This window comes from Macrobrachium rosenbergii, chromosome 42 (genome assembly GCF_040412425.1).
Source record: "Macrobrachium rosenbergii isolate ZJJX-2024 chromosome 42, ASM4041242v1, whole genome shotgun sequence".
NCBI lineage: Eukaryota > Metazoa > Arthropoda > Malacostraca > Decapoda > Palaemonidae > Macrobrachium > Macrobrachium rosenbergii.
In genome coordinates, this window is record NC_089782.1 from 53,781,555 (window position 1) to 53,799,846 (window position 18,292).

Sequence of the window (18,292 nt, forward strand, 5' to 3'; positions counted from 1 at the left end):
GAGAGAAGGGAGGGAGAGAAGAAAGAAAGAGAGACCTTCTTTGAAGGGTAGAGAGAAGAAGAGAGGGGAGGAGGGGAAGTAGAGAAAGAAGAGAGGGGAGAGAAGACTAGGGAAAGAGAAAGAAGAGAAGGAGGGAGAGAGAGTAGAGGGAGGAGGGGAAGAAGAGAAAGAGAAGGGACGAGGGAAAGAGAAAGAAGAGAGAGAAGGGACTAGAGAAAGAAGAGAGGAGGAAGAAGAGAGAAAGAGAGATTTGAGAGAGGGATTTAAGAAGGAAAGAGAAGGAAGAGAGGGGAGGAGGGGAAGTAGAGAAAGAAGAGAGAGGAGGAGGGGGAAAAGAAGATCTCTTTGGAAAGAAGAGAAGAGAGGGGAGGGGAAGGAGAAAGAAGAGAGAAGGGAAGAGAGAGGGAGAGAGGAGGGAAAGAAGAGAGGGAAAGAAAGAAGAGAGGGGGGAGGTAGAGAAACTATTTAAGAAGAGAGAGAAGGGGAGAGAGGGGAAGTAGAGAAAGAGAAGAGGGGGGAAGAGAGAAAGAGAGGGAGGAGGAAGTAGAGAAAGAAGATTTAAGAAGAAAAGAAGAGGGAGGGGGAGAAGAGAAAGAAGGGAGAGGGAAGAAGAGAAAGAAGAGGGAAGTAGAGAAAGAAGAGAGGGGAGGAGGGAAAGAAGAGAAAGAAGAGAGGGAGGAGGAGAAGAGAAAGAAAGAGAGGAAGACTAGAGAGAGAAAGAAGAGAAGAGAAAGAAGGGAAGAAGAGGGAGGAAGGGAGAAAGAAAGAAGAGGGAGGAGGGAAGTAGAAGAGAAGAGAGGGGAGGAAGGGGAGAGAGGAAGAGGGGAGGAGGGGAAGTAGAAAGAAGAGAAAGAAGAGAGAAAGGAGAGAGGACTATTTAAGAAGAGAAAGAGGGGGAAGAGAAAGAAAAGGGAGGAGGAGAGAAAGGAGGGGAGGAGGAAGTAGAGAAAGAAGAGAGGAGGGGAGGAAAGAGAAGAACTGTTTAGAGAAAGAAGAAGGGAGGGAAGGAGAGAAGAGGGGAGGGGGAAGTAGAGAGAGAAGAGAAAGGGGAAGAGAAAGAAGGGAGGAGGAAGGAAGAGAGAAAGAAGAGAGGGGAGGAGGGAAAGTAGAGAAAGAAGAGAGGGAGGAGGGGAAGTAGAGAAAGAAGAGAGGGAGGGGAAGGAAGAAAGAAGAGAAAGGGAGGAACAAGGGAAGAAAGAAGAGAGGAGGAGGGGAAAGAGAAAGAAGAGAGGGAGGAGGAGGGGAAAGAAGAGAGAAGGAAGAAGAGAAAGAAGAGGAGGGGAGGGAGTAGGAGAAAGTAGAGAAAGAAGAGAGCAGGGTTTAGGGAAGTAGAGAAAGAAGAGAGGGGAGGAGGGGAAGTAGAGAAAGAAGAGAGGGGAGGAGGGGAAGTAGAGAAAGGAGAGAGGGGAGGAAGGGAAAGTAGAGAAAGAAGAGAGGGGAGGAGGGAAAGTAGAGAAAGAAGAGAGGGGAGGAGGGGAAGTAGAGAAAGAAGAGAGAGGGAGGAGAAAGAGAGAGGGAGAAGAGAGAAAGAAGAGGGGGAAGGGGAAAGAGAAAGAAGAGAGAGGGGAGGGGAGGAGGGGAAGTTTTGAGAAAGAGAGAGAGGAGGAGGGAAGTAGAGAAAGAAGAGAGGGGAGGAGGAAGTAGAGAAAGAAGAGAGGGAAGAGAAAGAAGAGAGAAGGAGGGAAGAGAGAGGGGGAGGAGGGGAAGTAGAGAAAGAAGAGAGGGGAGGAGGGAAGTAGAGAGAAGACTATTTAAGAAAGAGAAAGGAGGGGAAGAACCTTCTTTAGAGAGAAGAATTTAAGAAGAGGGAGGGGAGAAAGGGGAAGTAGAGAAAGAAGAGAGGGAGGGGAGTAGAAGAAAGAGAAGAGGGGAGGAGGGGAAGTAGAGAAAGGAGGAGGAGGAAGTAGAGAAAGAAGAGAGGGGAGGAGGGGAAGTAGAGAAAGAAGAGAGGGGAGGAAGGGAAGTAGAGAAAGAAGAGAGAGAAAGAAGAAAGAAGAGAGGGAGGAGGGAAGTAGAGAAAGAAAGAGGGGGAGAGGAAGGAGAGAAAGAGAAAGAGGGGAGGAGGGGAGAGAGAAAGAAGAGAGGGGAGGAGGGGAAGTAGAGAAAGAAGAAGAGGGAGGAGGGGAAAGAGGAAGAGAGAGAGGGAGGGGAAGGGAGTAGAGAAAGAAGAGAGGGGAGGAGGGGAAGAGAGAAAGAGGGGGAGAGAAAGAAGGGAGGAGGGGAAGTAGAGAGAAGGAAGAGAGGGGAGGAGGGGAGGAAGAGAGAAAGAAGAGGGGAGGGGGAAGTAGAGAAAGAAGAGAGGGAGGAGGGGGGGAAGAGAGAAAGAAGAGAGGGGAGGGGGGGGGGAAAGAAGAGAAGAGAAGAGGAGAGAAAGAGAAGAGGGGGAGGGGAAGTAGAGAAAGAAGAGAGGGGGAGGGAGAGAGAAAGAAGAGAGGGGAGGAGAAGTAGAGAAAGAAGAGGGGGGAGGGGAAGTAGATAAAGAGAGGGGAGGAGGGGAAGTAGAGAAAGAAGAGAGGGGAGGAGGGAAGAAGAGAAAGAAGAGAGTAGGGAAGAAGAAAGTAGAGAAAGAAGAGAGGGGAGGAGGAAGAGAGAGAAAGAAGAGAGGGGAGGAGGGAAGTAGAGAAAGAAGAGAGGGGAGAGGGGGAGAAGAAGAAGAGAAAGAAGAGGGGGAGGGGAAGGAGAGAAAGAAGAGAGGAGGGGGGAAGAGAAAGAAGAGAGGGGAGGAGAAAGAAGGGAAGGGGGGAGAGAGAGAAGAGGAGGAGGGGAAGTAGAGAAAGAGAGGAGGAAGGAGAGAAGAGAGGAGAGAGAGAAAGAAGGCAGAGAGAAAGGGGGGGGAAGGGAGGAGGGGAAGTGGAGAAAGATGAGAGGGGAGGGGGAAGTAGAGAAAGAAGAGAGGGGGAGGACGTGAAGAAGAGAGAGAGAAGAGAGGAGAGGTGGGGGCAGTAGAGAAAGAAGGGGGGAGGTAGGGGAAGTAGAGAAAGATGAGAGGGGAGGCAGTGGAAAGTAGAGAAAGAAGGAAGGGGAGGCGGGGGATAGTACAGGAAGAAGAGAGGGGAGGCCGGGGGAAGCAGGGAAAGAAGAGATGGGAACGACACCATCTACTCAATCCATTATCTCTCCTGTTGACCCCAAATCAAGTAGCATACAATTTGACTTACAACCTTCAATTCCACACAACCCCAAAAAGAGGTTGATGGAGGGGAGAGGAGGGGGGGGGAGGAAAAGGTCATTGAAAGGTGGAGCGGAAGAACCACGAAATAATAATGGAAGTAAAACTGAAGACACTTCACTTTTATCAATAATGCAGAAGGACGTGAAGAGAATGTCACGAGGCAGTTGCGAGAAGCAGAGCTTGGCCAACCCGTAGCTGCTGCTGCTGCTTCTTCCTGCAGTACGAAAGGCGTTAAATGAGAGAGACCGCAGTTGACTGCGGTGGAATGTAACGCTACAAAATTTCGTCGATCGATAATTGTACCACCGGACGTGTCTATATGCTTTGGAGGACAGACAGTATAGTGGTATTGATGTCTTCGTTACTTTCAGCGTTGCAATATCATTGATCGTAGAGTAAATCGCATCTGTTCATTTATTTGTCTCCTTAGCTCGTATCTACACATAAAGTCACTGCCTACCGTTGTTTCTAAACCGGACAACGGTTCGAATCCTGCCAAAGACGAAGCACTTATCTTTGACAATTTCCCTTGGGTGTCAGTTACTCCCGAGGTAGAGTGAATGGATAAAAACGATATTTGCGGCGCAACACTGTATTTGTGAATACTTATATAAATACTTTTAACACCTATAATTCAGATACCACTACAAGAAAAGGCTACTATTATTTTGAATATATATTTTAAATCTGATACCTTCAACAGGCACGTGCCTTTCATTTTATATTAGTAAAGGTACCAAATATATGCAAATCTTTCGAAGCAATAGGGTGGCTCTAGCGAAGCAAAAAACAACGTAACGGTCACTGTCACTTTCCCAATTTTAATATTCATACCGCTCCCAAAACTACTTGCAGCCCTTCACAGTCGACTGCCTATCAGGCACATAATTCTCTGGTTAGGCACTAAGAAGCACAACGGGCTTTGAGCGAACATGAAGAGAGGGCTCCAAATCTCCCGGTTGGTTAATGAGGTTTCAGGTTAAACGAAGCCTTGTGCAGATGTAGCTAATCGGAGCCTTCAGCTGGTGAGGTTAATCAGACCCTGTTCCTGATGAGGTTAATTAGAACCTTCTGCTGGTGAGGCTAACCTGACCCTCCTGTCTGTGGAGTTAATCGGACCCTTCTGCGGTGAAAATTAATTTGGAGCTGTTTGCCGGTACGGTTAATCGACCCTTTGGCTGGTGACGTTCCTGGAAACCTTCTGCTTGTGAGGTTAATTGGACCCTTTTGATAATGAGGTTAATCAACCGTTTTACTGTTAATTGAAGCCTTCTGCTTGTGAGGTTAACTGACTCTTTTGATGGTGAGGTTAATCGACCATTTTGCCGGTGAAGTTAATCAGACCTTTTTGCTGGTGTAAGGTATTTTGGAGCCTTCTGCTGGTGAGGATCATAGATCTTTTTGCCAGTGAGATTAATCAGACTCTTTCGCTGGTAAGGTGAACATCATGACCATTTCATAATGATGGTTCTTGTGTTTAAGTAACATACAAACAATACATGTTTTTCAGTTATGGCTTTATAAAGGAAAACTTATTTCTTGCTTATAAAGCACGGAAATAAAAGTGACACGAAACTGAAAGGAACTAACAGACCCATTCTTAGAAACGTTTCAATGACTGCTTTTATATTTCTCTCTCTCTCTCTCTCTCTCTCTCTCTCTCTCTCTCTCTGAAGTCAGTAGGAAAGTGAATGGAACACTAATTTACCTAAACAGAATAAAAGATAGATTTGATGAGATGCGTAAAAAGGTCGTTCAGTCTCTTGCGTTAAGCACAGTAAACTACTGTTTGAAGGCATGGGGCACTACGTCTAAACAACAACATCGAACACAAAAGCTCCAAAACTTTGCGGCAAAAGTGACTGATGAGAAGGAAAAGAAATACGATCATGTAACCCAATTTTAAGGAAATTGAATGGCTAAATATAGAACAAAGAATACAGTACGACTTATGTCTACATGTTTATAAAATATTAAATAATTTTTTACCAGCATGGATTTTTCCTCTGACATCAGTTGGATTTGGAAGTGTCAGGACAACAAGAAATAGCAACGACCTTTACATACCAAGGGCAAATACCGAGCTGGGCAAAAGATCGTTCGCTGAACAGGGTCCTTTGGCTTGGAATAAACTACCAACAGGTATAAAAACAATAGTTAATATCAATTCTTTCAAATCAGCGTTAAAGAAACACATTTTGCCTGTAGGTTGATTACTCTTTAAATGTTATATCTCCAGAATTGTAACGATAAGTACATTTTTAATTTCACATGTAAATAAAATTTTACATACTAATACACCAATGTAAATACGTTTGTTTTGCATTTTTAAGAAATAAAGTAAATTGTAAGTAGTTAAAATATAACTCTTGCATCGAAATACATTTTATCTCAGTAAGAACAGAACACAATGTAAATATTAACAACTGTTCTCTCTCTCTCTCTCTCTCTCTCTCTCTCTCTCTCTCTCTCTCTCTCCCTCAGAGAACACACTAACAAAATGCACGTATTTATAATGGTAAAGCAATTAGGTCACACCTAAACTTAAACCGATATAACAACAACCATTAAAATCGCAGTTCAAGGCCACAGAAGAATGCAAGTCCATATAATTCCTTACTTCGTTTCTAACAATACTTTCAGCCTGCATTTCAATTAATCCCTCACATTTCACAATGCACAACAAAGAAGGCAAACATTCATCGCACACTCCCTCTTAGTTCAATCTGTCCTAAGAGAAAAACACAAAGAAAAAAAACGAGCAGAAGAAAAACCCAACAACGAAACATCTTCAAAATGTCCCAAGAAAGGTTTGTGACCTTCACCCTTACCAAGCTCTGAGACCTTGTGAATGGGTGGGGGAGGGGGGGAGATTGTCTCTGGGGAAAGAACAGAGCCGAAAGTAGTCGAAAAGTCACAAAAAAGACAAAAAACCCCCAGTGCCTAGCACTCGAAATGTGGGGCTTCTTAATCCTACTTTGTCACCGCTCTGGGATGAGGCGTGGTTTGTTTATTTCCAAAGGGGCGAGCCTCCACACATACACGCGCATACAAATGCATCTGTGTATGGGCGTCATGGCAAAATACATATTCACTCGAGCCTATATATATACACACACACACACACACACAAAGTAAGTCTATGTACGGGTCATGGGAGACTGGCATAATAAAAGGCTGATTTTTACACGTGTACAATATAAATGATATTCATTGACTGTCCACCGTTGTTTCTAAACCAGGCAACGGTTCGAATTCTGTCGAGGACGAAGCCTTATCAACTATAATTCCCCTTGGGTGGAAGTTATTCACAAGGTATTGTGACTGGAAAGTAAACTATATGAGTGGCCTAATATCTGTGAATACACACACATCTATGATTATTGGAAAAGAGGTACAACAAGGTACACTTGGTATTCTTGAGCATACAGCACAACGTAATACACCACTCCAAGAACTGAATATAAAACTGCCTGTAGTTCATTTAGGAATATTTATCAATTTGGGTGAAAGCAATAAATAAATATTTACGGAAGGAATGAATGTAAATTTAAATAACCCGTGTATACGAACAGTAAATACTACATTTTTTCTTATTTTACCTAATCTGGCCCATCCATAACTAACTTTACCTTAACTAAACTCACTTTATCTTGAATTACTACACTAATCTTCTCTTCAAGTATCTCAACTAACCTGCACATAAGTTATCTTGCCTTGCCTCACCTAACCAACCTTAGCTAACCGACCAAATCATGCTGACCTTACCTAACCTTGCGACAGCTCTGAGGCAAGTTCGAGGAAATCTATACTTTGAAAAATATCACCATGGAAAAAATACTTCAGAATGAAGGAAACTACCCAATGCAAATGTGAAAAATGGGAAAAGACAATTCATTGCAACAACTAAAAAAATTATGACAAAAAGTTTAAATTATTTAACAGAATAAAAACTATTCCAAGACATAAAACTGGCAACAACAGGCGACAGAAGAAGTCACAAGCGTAGAAAAAAAAAACCAGAAAAGCAAACAAAAATAAAACAACCAAAAAAAGTAAAGAACGCAAAATGGTTGTCATATTTTTTTTATGTGAACAGTTAACGAGAGAAAAATAAATCTGCTTAAAAAAACGTGGAACACGAAGGATTACATGAACTCCTGCTTTCTAAGACTTTTTTTTTTCCTAAGGCTTCCGGTGGGCGAAGCATGAGATGGGATACAGTGGGGTGGGGGTGGGGGTGGGGGTGGGGGTATGGATGAGAGAGAGTGTGGAGGGGGGAGAAAGACGTCCTTACTAAAAGCGATTTGCATATTGACAAATAGCTCAAATGACGTCTGAACAACATCAGGGAAAAAGTCGGTCAAATCAAATGCGCATTTTTAGTTTTCTGTAAAAGAAAACTATGAGACGGCTATTTGTGTGTCCGCCCGCACTTTATTCTGTCCAACACTTTTTCTGTCCGCCCTCAGATCTTAAAAGCAACTGAGGCTAGGGGGCTGCAAATTGGTATGTTGATCACCCACCCTCCAATCATCAAACATATCAAATTGCAGTCCTCTAGCCTTAGTAGTTTTCATTTTATTTAAGGTTAAAGTTATCCATGATCACGCGCCTGGCACCGCGATAGGTGCCAACAACAAAGGCCACCACCAGGCCGTGGCTGAAAGTTTCATACAGCATTGTATGCCGTACAGAAAAACTCGTCTGCGCCGAAGAAACTTCGGCGCGTTTTTCACTTGTTTTTTAACTTCTGGTTTAGGATTTATGTCCAATGATATTCCCCTATTCAGAAAATCAGTCTGCAAACATGAAACGAATATTGAACAAAACACGAAGTCGAAGACAAGAAGACTCGAAATTACACTAAATACCAAAGACTAAGAACCAGATCGGTAGTTCTCGCAGTTAGATCAAAATAACCCAACTGCTTACAAAATAGACCGCATTTTATCTATGAAATAACAAAATTGTTAGGTACTAAACAAATCCATAATGAATTTTTAACTCCGCTTTATTATAGCTCACGTAAACCAACACTTTTTGAAATAAAAATTAAACAACCTCATTTTCTCTAAATAAAACACGCTTTACGTGATCAAAAATTAACATTTGCACATAGGCCTACATTACACTTGACTTCTTAAACCAGAAATGATCTACGGGGTCTTTATCCTTCTCGTCCCACACAGAAAACAGAAAATGTGCACACGGCCACACTATGCAATTTGGCTTTTCTCTTTAGATCATAAAAATAGTCAGGGAAATTATGAAAGATGAACAGAGCCCCGTATCATGACGATGAGCCATGCTCAATTATGCACGAAATAATTTATCCATTAATAATAATTATCATTAAAACGTTATAACACTCAGAGTAACAGTAATAGAAGTGGGATTAGTATACAGCAGCACTATTAATATTAATGACAATAATATTCGTAATCATATAAGAATCTCGCATTGCAATTACAAACGACTCTTGTACGATCCACCAAAGAATCGGTACTGTGGCATTCTTAAAAGGTAGCTTGCAAACAACGGAAGTCTCTCATTTTGTTGTACTTCCTTCCCACAACAACAACAACAACAACAACAACGCAACATAATAATAATAATAATAATAATAATAATAATAATAATAATAATAATAATAATAATAATAATAATAATATCTATCCAGGCAGACAAAGACTGTACCTCAAATTAACTGACGGAGGAAGGCCACGAGAGAGAGAGAGAGAGAGAGAGAGAGAGAGAGAGAGAGAGAGAGAGAGAGAGAGAGAGAGAGAGAGAGAGAGATGCTATTCCACACAAACACACTGGCTAAAAAACAAATCCTGCACTAACGTCCCTTAAATAACTCCAAGTAAGCTGGAGCAAGGGAGAGCCGAAGTAGAGGCCCGAAATGATTACCAGAGAGAAAACGTTAAATACAAATAAATACCACAACCAACATCCGGGAGGAAAAATGATGTCATACTTATTATCCCTACACTTTTTCCCCTGGACCATATTTTTGGGAAGGACCCCCTAGCTGGCTAGTTGGCTCTGCCTGGCTCTGGCTCGAGTCCTGTGACGACCACCACTATCATCATCATGGAACGAGGACGACGATGAGCGACCGCAACATGAGCAAACCTCCAGCCTCTCACACTCTGCTGGACGACCGCCTGCTTTTCTTTCTCTGGATTCGGGCAGCAGTCAGCAGAAGGTGGAGGTGGACGCTGACTTCAGATGCAATACGAACGGGCAACGGTCTTCGTTCTGTCTGTTTCCCAGTAATTTTGACAGGGTGATGAGGCATTCGTAATTTTTCATAGTGATGGTCATCGTTTCTGGCTAAATTGCATTATTTAAAAACACTTTACTGTGTACGAAAACTTATTGTTGTCACTGGTTTTCTATCGTAACATTAAATAGAAGGTTGTTTAAAACATAGAGAAGATTATTTTTACTGATTCTACAATGCAAAACAAATGAAGCCGCTTAAGACAATACAGAAAAATATGTAAAGTAGAAAACATAGCCAATATTAAGAACCATAAACGTAAATGAATACATCTACAGAAGGAAAGAAAAGAAAAGAGAAATATTCAAAGACCATGACGATGCACAGTCGAAGACATCACGAAGAAATAAAAAAAAAACCTCTGAGTAAACCCAAACTTCCCCCAATTTCCTTATGGATGCCACTAACTACTGTCATATATATGGTACCATACGAGGCCCCGTCGCCCCTACACCCAAGGCCTCTCAAGACCCTATATATTACGTGAAAGTCCGCACATGCCAACGCGTCTACCTTAATTCCGGTCCTTGCTAGCATGGAACCCGACTGGTAATGGTCTGGAATTGCCTGCTTCCTATCCAGGGACCCCCCAAGACTTGGAGAGGGAGGCTGGGGACCCACATGACCACAAGGTTCAGATTTATGTGGTAATCAATGTTTCATAATCCATTACTGGTGGCCGTGGCCACGCCTTCGCCTATCCGCGCTTTATCATCAAGATGAAGAGGTCCCAGTGGTCTCTCTCTCTCTCTCTCTCTCTCTCTCTCTCTCTCTCTCTCTCTCTCTCTCTCTCTCGTTACTCACGGAACAACACAGATTCTGGGATGGAAGGTCCCAGTCGAAAAGTTTTAACCTGATACCTATGGCTTATGTTGTTTGAATTCGCCCTCCTCAAGTCTCCTTAAAAATAAAAATTTGCAACCGATGAAATTTCAACAACGCATAGACCGAATACAAACGTAAATTTTTTAAGAGAAAAAATATAAATGGGATTATCGAGTGACGAAAACGAACATATCTTAATCTTACTAAGCAGGTTGCCTAAAACATTTCCATAAATCACTACAAGACATCACATTATTACCAATTTATAATATATATTCTCTCTCTCTCTCTCTCTCTCTCTCTCTCTCTCTCTCTCTCTCTCTCTCTCTCTCTACGTAGGCTGCATGAGAGGAAATACAGTATCCACTATAGTAATATTAACAAATGTATATAATGATACAAAAAGACAATTTCTACTTGTACGAGTAATACAGAAATATTTCAAGTTTCTGGTGCTATTATTATTATTATTATTATTATTATTATTATTATTATTATTATTATTATTATTATTGTTGTTGTTGTTGTTGTTGTTGTTGTCGTTGATATTATTATTATTATTATTATTATTATTATTATTATTATTATTATTATATTATCCCTTTATAGATGGATGTGACCAAGTCCTAACCCTCCAATTTCAAATTAATAAAAAAACTAAAGGATGGGGCTGCCAGACACAAGCCTATAGACCCAACGCCCAAAGTCACTGGGAAGCTTTTGCGGGAAGTGACTGGTAGGTGATACGAGGCGCAGCAGTGATCGCAGTAAGAACTGACCACACAACACCTTTCTAACTTTGCGGATTGGTATAGATCACTGTCAAGGGTAAGACAAAAGAATTTGCAGCAGTCAAGAACCAAATGAAACGATACTCAAGTATGAAAATTATGGAGAACTCGGAACGACATCTTTACAAGTTCTACAGTAGTGTTTGCATCAAGAATCACTACATAAAATAACACGGAAGATAATATAGAAGAATGCGAGAATTACATGGGCATACTTACTTGGTATATAACATGGAGGTTGTAAAGGAAGACTTTTGATTGAGAAAGTACGACAGGCGACGAGGAATGATGCGGGGAAAGTACTGTGGGTGTGGACAAGCAAGAGGGATGATTGTTGCTCCAGTGTTTATTACGAGGCCAGCGAATATTTGTGCGGCAGAATTTAATGGGTTTTGACACACTGCTAATGAGCCCCTGTGTAGCGCATAATGTGAGTAATGTTGTGGAAGTTTTCTGCACGTGAGCCTCATCTCACCATTCAAGTTAAAATTTTCTATCCACTTCCACAATGTAAACTGTGTGAGAGAGAGAGAGAGAGAGAGAGAGAGAGAGAGAGAGAGAGAGAGAGAGAGAGAGAGAGAGAGAGACCCAAAACCTCTAGTCCGTGTATCTACCAACATGCCACAAAATCCCTCCCTCCTCCGGACTTATTACCAGATAAACCATAAATATCAACACCCACCCATCCCCCCTTCACCCACCCTTGTACCTGGGGACACCACCACCTGCAAATACATTATGGGAACGAATTGAAATCTCTCCGCTGATAGAACTGGTGAGAAGCGAATAAATATTTCAGTATTGGGAGAAATATACGACATATTAAGACGTGATTTGTTACTGAGAACGAATATAACTCGGGGTACTACCCTCTCCTCTCCTCCTACCTCGCCCATCTCTCAACCCCTTCCCCCCTATCTCTCTGTTGCCCCCTAACCCAGCGAACATAAATTAAGTTGTGATTGGAGGTACCGTCGGAGGAGGGGGCGTGGGCCTTAGCAATCGGAAATGTTTCTTTTCAAATCGTACAATAAATCGCCAAATAAGGATACCTCAAAATACATTTACATCAATTTCACTTTTCCCCTTCAACTAATGCATAAACGGGAGAGAGTGCACGAGTACCGGTGGGGTCAAGCCAGAACTGGCCAGACATTTCTTGAGAGTGCTGTATTCCCCCGAGAAACCTCTCCGTCAGACATTACTCATTTTCATTCGGACACCAATTAATTGAATCATGGACATCTGAGAGGACGAAATATTCAAGATTTTTTAAACATTCCGACTTTCAGTCTGGTTTCATGTGGACAAAATGTTGCACGTTCTGTTAATTCCCTCACGTTCGTCAAACTTGAAACAATTCTACTGCAAAAACATGCAGGTACATATCCACCTATCAAAGCATCATAACGTTTATTAAACGTTCATGTAAACCTATGCAAACATATACTAGTACGTGCCATCCAACCACTGGACTTCCTTCACAGTGAAATGAAAACTTCTGAAATGGATTTCAATCATGGATCCTTACACAAGTTACACAGACACGATTTCTGACATCTATAAGAAACTTTCTACAAAGTCTATCATCACAGAAGCAATACTTATGGAAAAATTGAACCCGCAAATGTTTGTTACGTTCGATTTTCTGAAATTCTACTGTCATGCCAAGAAGCACTGCGGGGCTTTCGGCCATTCAGCCACCGAGACAGAGAAAAGAGGCAGTTGCAGCGGTTGGACAGAATGACAAAGAGATCCACAAATTAAAGCAAATGAAGTACAATGATCTAAAGGTGGAACTGAGGGAGCGCCCCCACCCCAACCCAACCCCACCCCCGTTGAAGGAATCAGGGATCAGGAATGGAGGTAAGGTATAAGGAAGGCTTAAAGTGGGTGTCGGTGTGGTCCCGTAGGGACGTTGCAATACACTCTTTAGTAATGCCTACAGCGCACCACGTGAGGTGCACGGACGGCAATAGCCCCTTCCCCCCACGGAAATGGTGCACGGACGGCGACACCCCTTTCCCCCAATGGAAATGAGGCACTCATTATTGAGTCCAGCCATACAGCGTAATATGAAGCATTCTTAAGAACTATATGCGACCTTATCAAGAAAATGTCTTAAGGATTAGGCACCAAATTTCCTTCGGCTAAATTAACAAACCATATTTAATATAACTGTTTCGCTATAGTAACTAATGTGTAGTCTGTCCGAGCAGCGAACCTAATATCCCAAGACAGTCCAGTCAAGAGAGAGGGTGATGGACAGATTTGGGGCTTCGGCGAGACAGAAATAATGCATCATTCTCTTGAAAGGCTGAACATCAGGATGCCTGGAAAACAACCCGGGTAGAGAACTCCCATAGCAACAGAAATTTCTAGTCATCAGCTTCTGAAAGCGACTGAAATTTCTGAGTAGTGTGCTCCAATTTCAAATCGAACACAGGAATGTGCTGAAAATAATGTGGTATATCGCTCCTGCTTCTTTCTTCATATCTACGATGTTCCCTCTTTCAAAAGACGAGTCTGCAGTTTGTTCCCCTCTTTTCTTGTGTAGCCTGGCTTGGGCTAGGGAACAGAATTAAAGGGTCACTCCCGTAGGCCTCCGCAGGAAATGTTACTACAAGGGATTTAACCACGAAGACTACTTTGCTGCATTGAAATGAAAAGCTTAAAACATTAAAAAAGAAATGTGGCTGAAAGTAGAACAGTTCTCTAGGCAATTCTTCCCACGCCAGAGAGAGACATTCTACAAACTGCAATACACACAAAAATCAAACCAAGAACGCAATACAAAAAGCCATTACAATTAAAACAAAAAATAATAACAAAAACTCTCCCATCTGAAACATGCAAGCGAACACATCTTTAATTTGGAGTCTGACACACGCTCCCACGACTAATAATCCCTTCGAAGCCGCACAAACAAACAAATGCACCCAAGTGTAGTTGTTCTGCGAGGATGTTGTTGTTCTTGTCGCAACCTGGTGTCCGTCCGCCAATGGCAGAGGGAGACTTCACCCGCCCCCTAAATCGACTCCCGGGGTAAAAACCAAGGACCCGGGTGCCTAGCTTACCATCTCCTACCAACGGCTCCCTTCTTCCTTAACTTCCCCCTACCATCCTTCCCTCCCCACCTTCATCTCCCTCCTGACGATGAGGCGCAGGAGGGAGGATTTTCCCTTAACCGTATCCACCTCGGGGACCGAGCATCAGGGCCACAGACATTTTAACGTGGTAATTGCTATCAAAATAAACCAATTGTGCTGTCACTGTCTGCTAGTTCGTTCTAGCTGCTATTCCCGCTGCTCTGACTCAGCATTATTAAAGCTCGAGCTAGCTACCAAATGAGTCTTTTCCCGTAAACAGAAGCAGCGGCAGCAATACCAAAAAATCGCGGTTGTCACAACCGTCTAATTATTAACCACAGGCTCTCAATTAACGGGCGCTTCACCGTGACCACGACAGAGTCCTCCGCCTCCAGTCTGGCAACACACAGACTACGAAAGAGCATATTCGCGACTGCCTCGGGGACGGAGAGAGAGAGATTTTCCATAAAGAACTGGTTTCTCTCAAATTAGGGAATCCAAAAGAGAGAGAGAGAGAGAGAGAGAGAGAGAGAGAGAGAGAGAGAGAGAGAGAGAGAGAGAGAGAGAGAGAGGAAGGGATAATCATGAGGGATATTCATGATGAATTGTCTCTGAAATTAAGGAATCAGAGAGAGAGAGAGAGAGAGAGAGAGAGAGAGAGAGAGAGAGAGAGAGAGGGGGGGGATATTCATGAAGAATTGTCTCTGAAATTAAGGAATCAGAGAGAGAGAGAGAGAGAGAGAGAGAGAGAGAGAGAGAGAGGATTTCCATGAAGAATGTCTGAAATTATGGAGTCACAGAATATATGATATTTAGATTCCCAAAACCTGGACTCCTTCACATAGGAACAATTACAGAATCTTCTTGAGTATCAGAAATTATGTGTTCGTTCAAGTGTCACACAATGTGGAACCTTGATGATTCTTAAAATCTTGAAACTTCTCAACTTCTCACATTTCCAAACTATCCATAAATTAAATGTTTCCCATGAGAGGCTACCCCGCACATAAAACAAAATGCCATACAGCAGACTTCATGAAATTACCTCAAAGTTTTGAGAAAATCAAACAATGCCTGATCGTTATATCGTCTCCAACGAGAGAGAGAGAGAGAGAGAGAGAGAGAGAGAGAGAGAGAGAGAGAGAGAGAGAGAGAGAGAGAAGCCCTGCAACTTATCTCAGCACAAATCACGACAATTTAAATATCCTTGTTATAACTTTCGTCTCATATAAGGCAAAGATAGCAGAACTGAATTATCAGGGCAGAGCAGCTACAGCGAAGAGAAAACTAAGGTGGAAATCGAACAAGTTTTCCCCCTTTTATCAAGAGGTAGAACGGCTGAATAATTGTTAACCACTTTACTTATTGTTAGCTTTATGACGTTACGATACCTATGGTTAGTGGCAAATTCACAGTATTTTTGGACATTCCTCACTGACTTTCCAATGCTTACGCTCACAAACTTCAATGGGACGAAAAACACAGAAATGTCTGATGGAGAAATGAAAGAGAAGAGACGAAACAAAAGTTTATAAGAACAGATTTTGCCAAGCTGCCGTGGCAATGCAAAACATATCATATCCATATTCATATGCTCGTATGGAACCGGTCCAAAGGGCCATCCATACACTTCAACTATTCAACGTGGGAACCTTTAGGACGATTTCCTATATATTATAGACCTAACTCCATTAACAATATCAATCTAAAGAAATGTATGAAGATATCTTCCGTAGGGATAAAAAAAGTAGAAGTTCCAGTTTCCCATAAACTCTGAATAATGCTAATGTCCATCTTGAAGCAACTTTCGTGCCTCTTAAAAGTTCCCATGGCAACCAACAAGCCTAAATTTATCGATATCAAGCACTGTGCCTACAACACACCCTCTGGCTGTAATGCCTCCAAAATGCCTGTACACTACAAGAATAAAAAAAAAAAAAAAAAAACTTGAAAGTAGTTCCAAGAACTACCAGATAAAAGTCCAACATAACATTCAAGCAGCTCAGTGTCTCCAATCGAGCAACTCCACAGGACCATCAACCTGAAACCCAGGCAGCTCAGATGCCTCCAAAGGCAAAAGGCTCAACTCTACAGTTACCGATCAAATCCCGTACCTACATAAAGTCCACCCAAGGAGTTATTAAGTAATCTCGTACCTCCAAAAGTCCTTCTGACTTCCAGCCATAAAGTCCACCTTTGGGTATATCAAGCAGATCTCCTCCCTCCAAAGTTGCCCGCCACCCTTCCCAACAACTCGTCTAGTTTTTCTTTTCCTATAATCTATCAAGCCTTTTCTACATCCTAAACTCGACATTTTTTCTCCTCTGGTATCCCGTATAACCGTCTGTTCCCCTCTGTTCGTCCTCTTTCTTTTTGTTTTCTATTTTCCATTTTTTCCTCGTTCTGCAGAGCACTTTAATCGGCTTCCTCGAGTTCATTTTTTTCCCTTTCGGAGGGTCTACGATCCCTGTGCTTTTTCCCATTCGAGGTATTTTCTTTCACTCCCTTTTAGTCTTCCCTCTCCTGAAGGGAGGGAAATAAAAGGAGAAAAAATACTGTGCAAACAAACAAACAAAAATTGAGTGGAACCACTGACTTTCATTCTGCTGGCCTGGCTGGATTCCTTCACTCAACAGTCTTTTGCTTGATTTTTTTTCCCCTTTTTTGTTCGCCATCTAAAAGTACCTTTTTTATACAGCCTCAGAAGATAATTTATAGCAACGTGTTTTTGCTCTGGGTTCCCCAAAGTCATTTTGGAAACTCTTCTTTATTGCTTTTTGCTAATTCTGACCCGCCCACTATTTTTTACTTTGGCAATGTCTTCGGGCCACATTTCATCAATTATAAGAGCAATCGTTTGTGATTCCAGTGAGTTCCAGGAAACGGAACTTTTGCAAATTCTTCGTGTTGTATATCGTATATATAGCTAGACTTAATGACGAATATGCTTTATAAAACACAAAATCACTACAATGTCATGAGGCACTTCACACCAAAATAACTTCTGTAAGATGAATAATACAGTACCATCATTCAAAAGAAAAATGGTCCCACAAAATACAGATTTACCATCATCATGATTACTCACTTAGCTTTGAATCCTTTAGTAAAATGATTTAGGATCATTATTTTATGCTCCAGAACAATTAATCTCGCTACTCATTTGGGTTCCCCTTCAACCTCCCTCGACAGACATCTATCACGTTCTTACCCAGCTTCTGTTTCCTCTTCACATTCTCACCCGTATATTAATATTAGTTCAACGCCTCCGGAGGTCGGCATTACTTCCGCAGGGTACTCCCTAATGTCGATTTGGACGCTATTTGTCACGTAATTAAGAGAAATTATGTCAGCTCTAGTGAATACCAGGTGCCAGAGAGAGAGAGAGAGAGAGAGAGAGAGAGAGAGAGAGAGAGAGAGAGAGAGAGAGAATCACACGAAAATGGAATAGGAAGAAGTAAAAAAAAAAAAAAGCAGCATCAACAACAGCAACACAAACATGAAGATCAAAAACTCACAGCAGCTCTGAAGTAGATGGTGTCCCCCGGTCGGACCCTGAGGCTGTTGAGGGTCAAGGCCCTGTGGTCATCGGTGAGTTGGGTCGGAGCAGCTTCGTCCCCATCCTTGATGCTGAGCCCAGGTACCCCAACCTGCCCTTCCCCGTTGAGCCACAGCGTCTGGAGCATCGGCCAAATGCCCGTCCTTTCGGCGATCTGACCCAGAGGGAGGAGAGAGCAATTAGAGGAACTGGCTTCCTTCGTCAGCTAAAACCCTTTTCTTCAATTCGTCATAGCATACAAAATACGAAATAAACGTGTGTATATACGTATACTGATAGATAGATAGATAGATAGATACATAGATAGATAGATATGCGTAAATGTCTTTACATTGAAAGGTTAATCGTGACGAATCCTTCAGGACAATAAACATCGAAATTCACCATATATTTATCATATGACCCAATTAACTACGTGCCTCTCTGAGAGAGAGAGAGAGAGAGAGAGAGAGAGAGAGAGAGAGAGAAATATGAGTTCCTCTCTTTTCAAACAATAATTCAATAAGTAAATAAATAAATGAATGAATAAAAGAATGACATCGTGAGCAAAGACAGACAGACAGA

The 18,292-nt window shown here is 42.2% G+C and overlaps 1 protein-coding gene across 2 annotated transcripts in view; it reads right to left on the minus strand.

The window, feature by feature from the left end:
• LOC136828427 (ubiquitin carboxyl-terminal hydrolase 48-like) overlaps positions 1 to 18,292 on the minus strand; it is a 487,389-nt gene that overhangs the window by 43,949 nt on the left and 425,148 nt on the right. For both annotated transcript variants that reach the window (XM_067086475.1, XM_067086474.1), the window contains exon 18: positions 17,688 to 17,882. In XM_067086475.1, the coding sequence (XP_066942576.1) occupies positions 17,688 to 17,882 (195 nt within the window). The remainder of the gene's footprint in view (positions 1 to 17,687; positions 17,883 to 18,292) is intronic.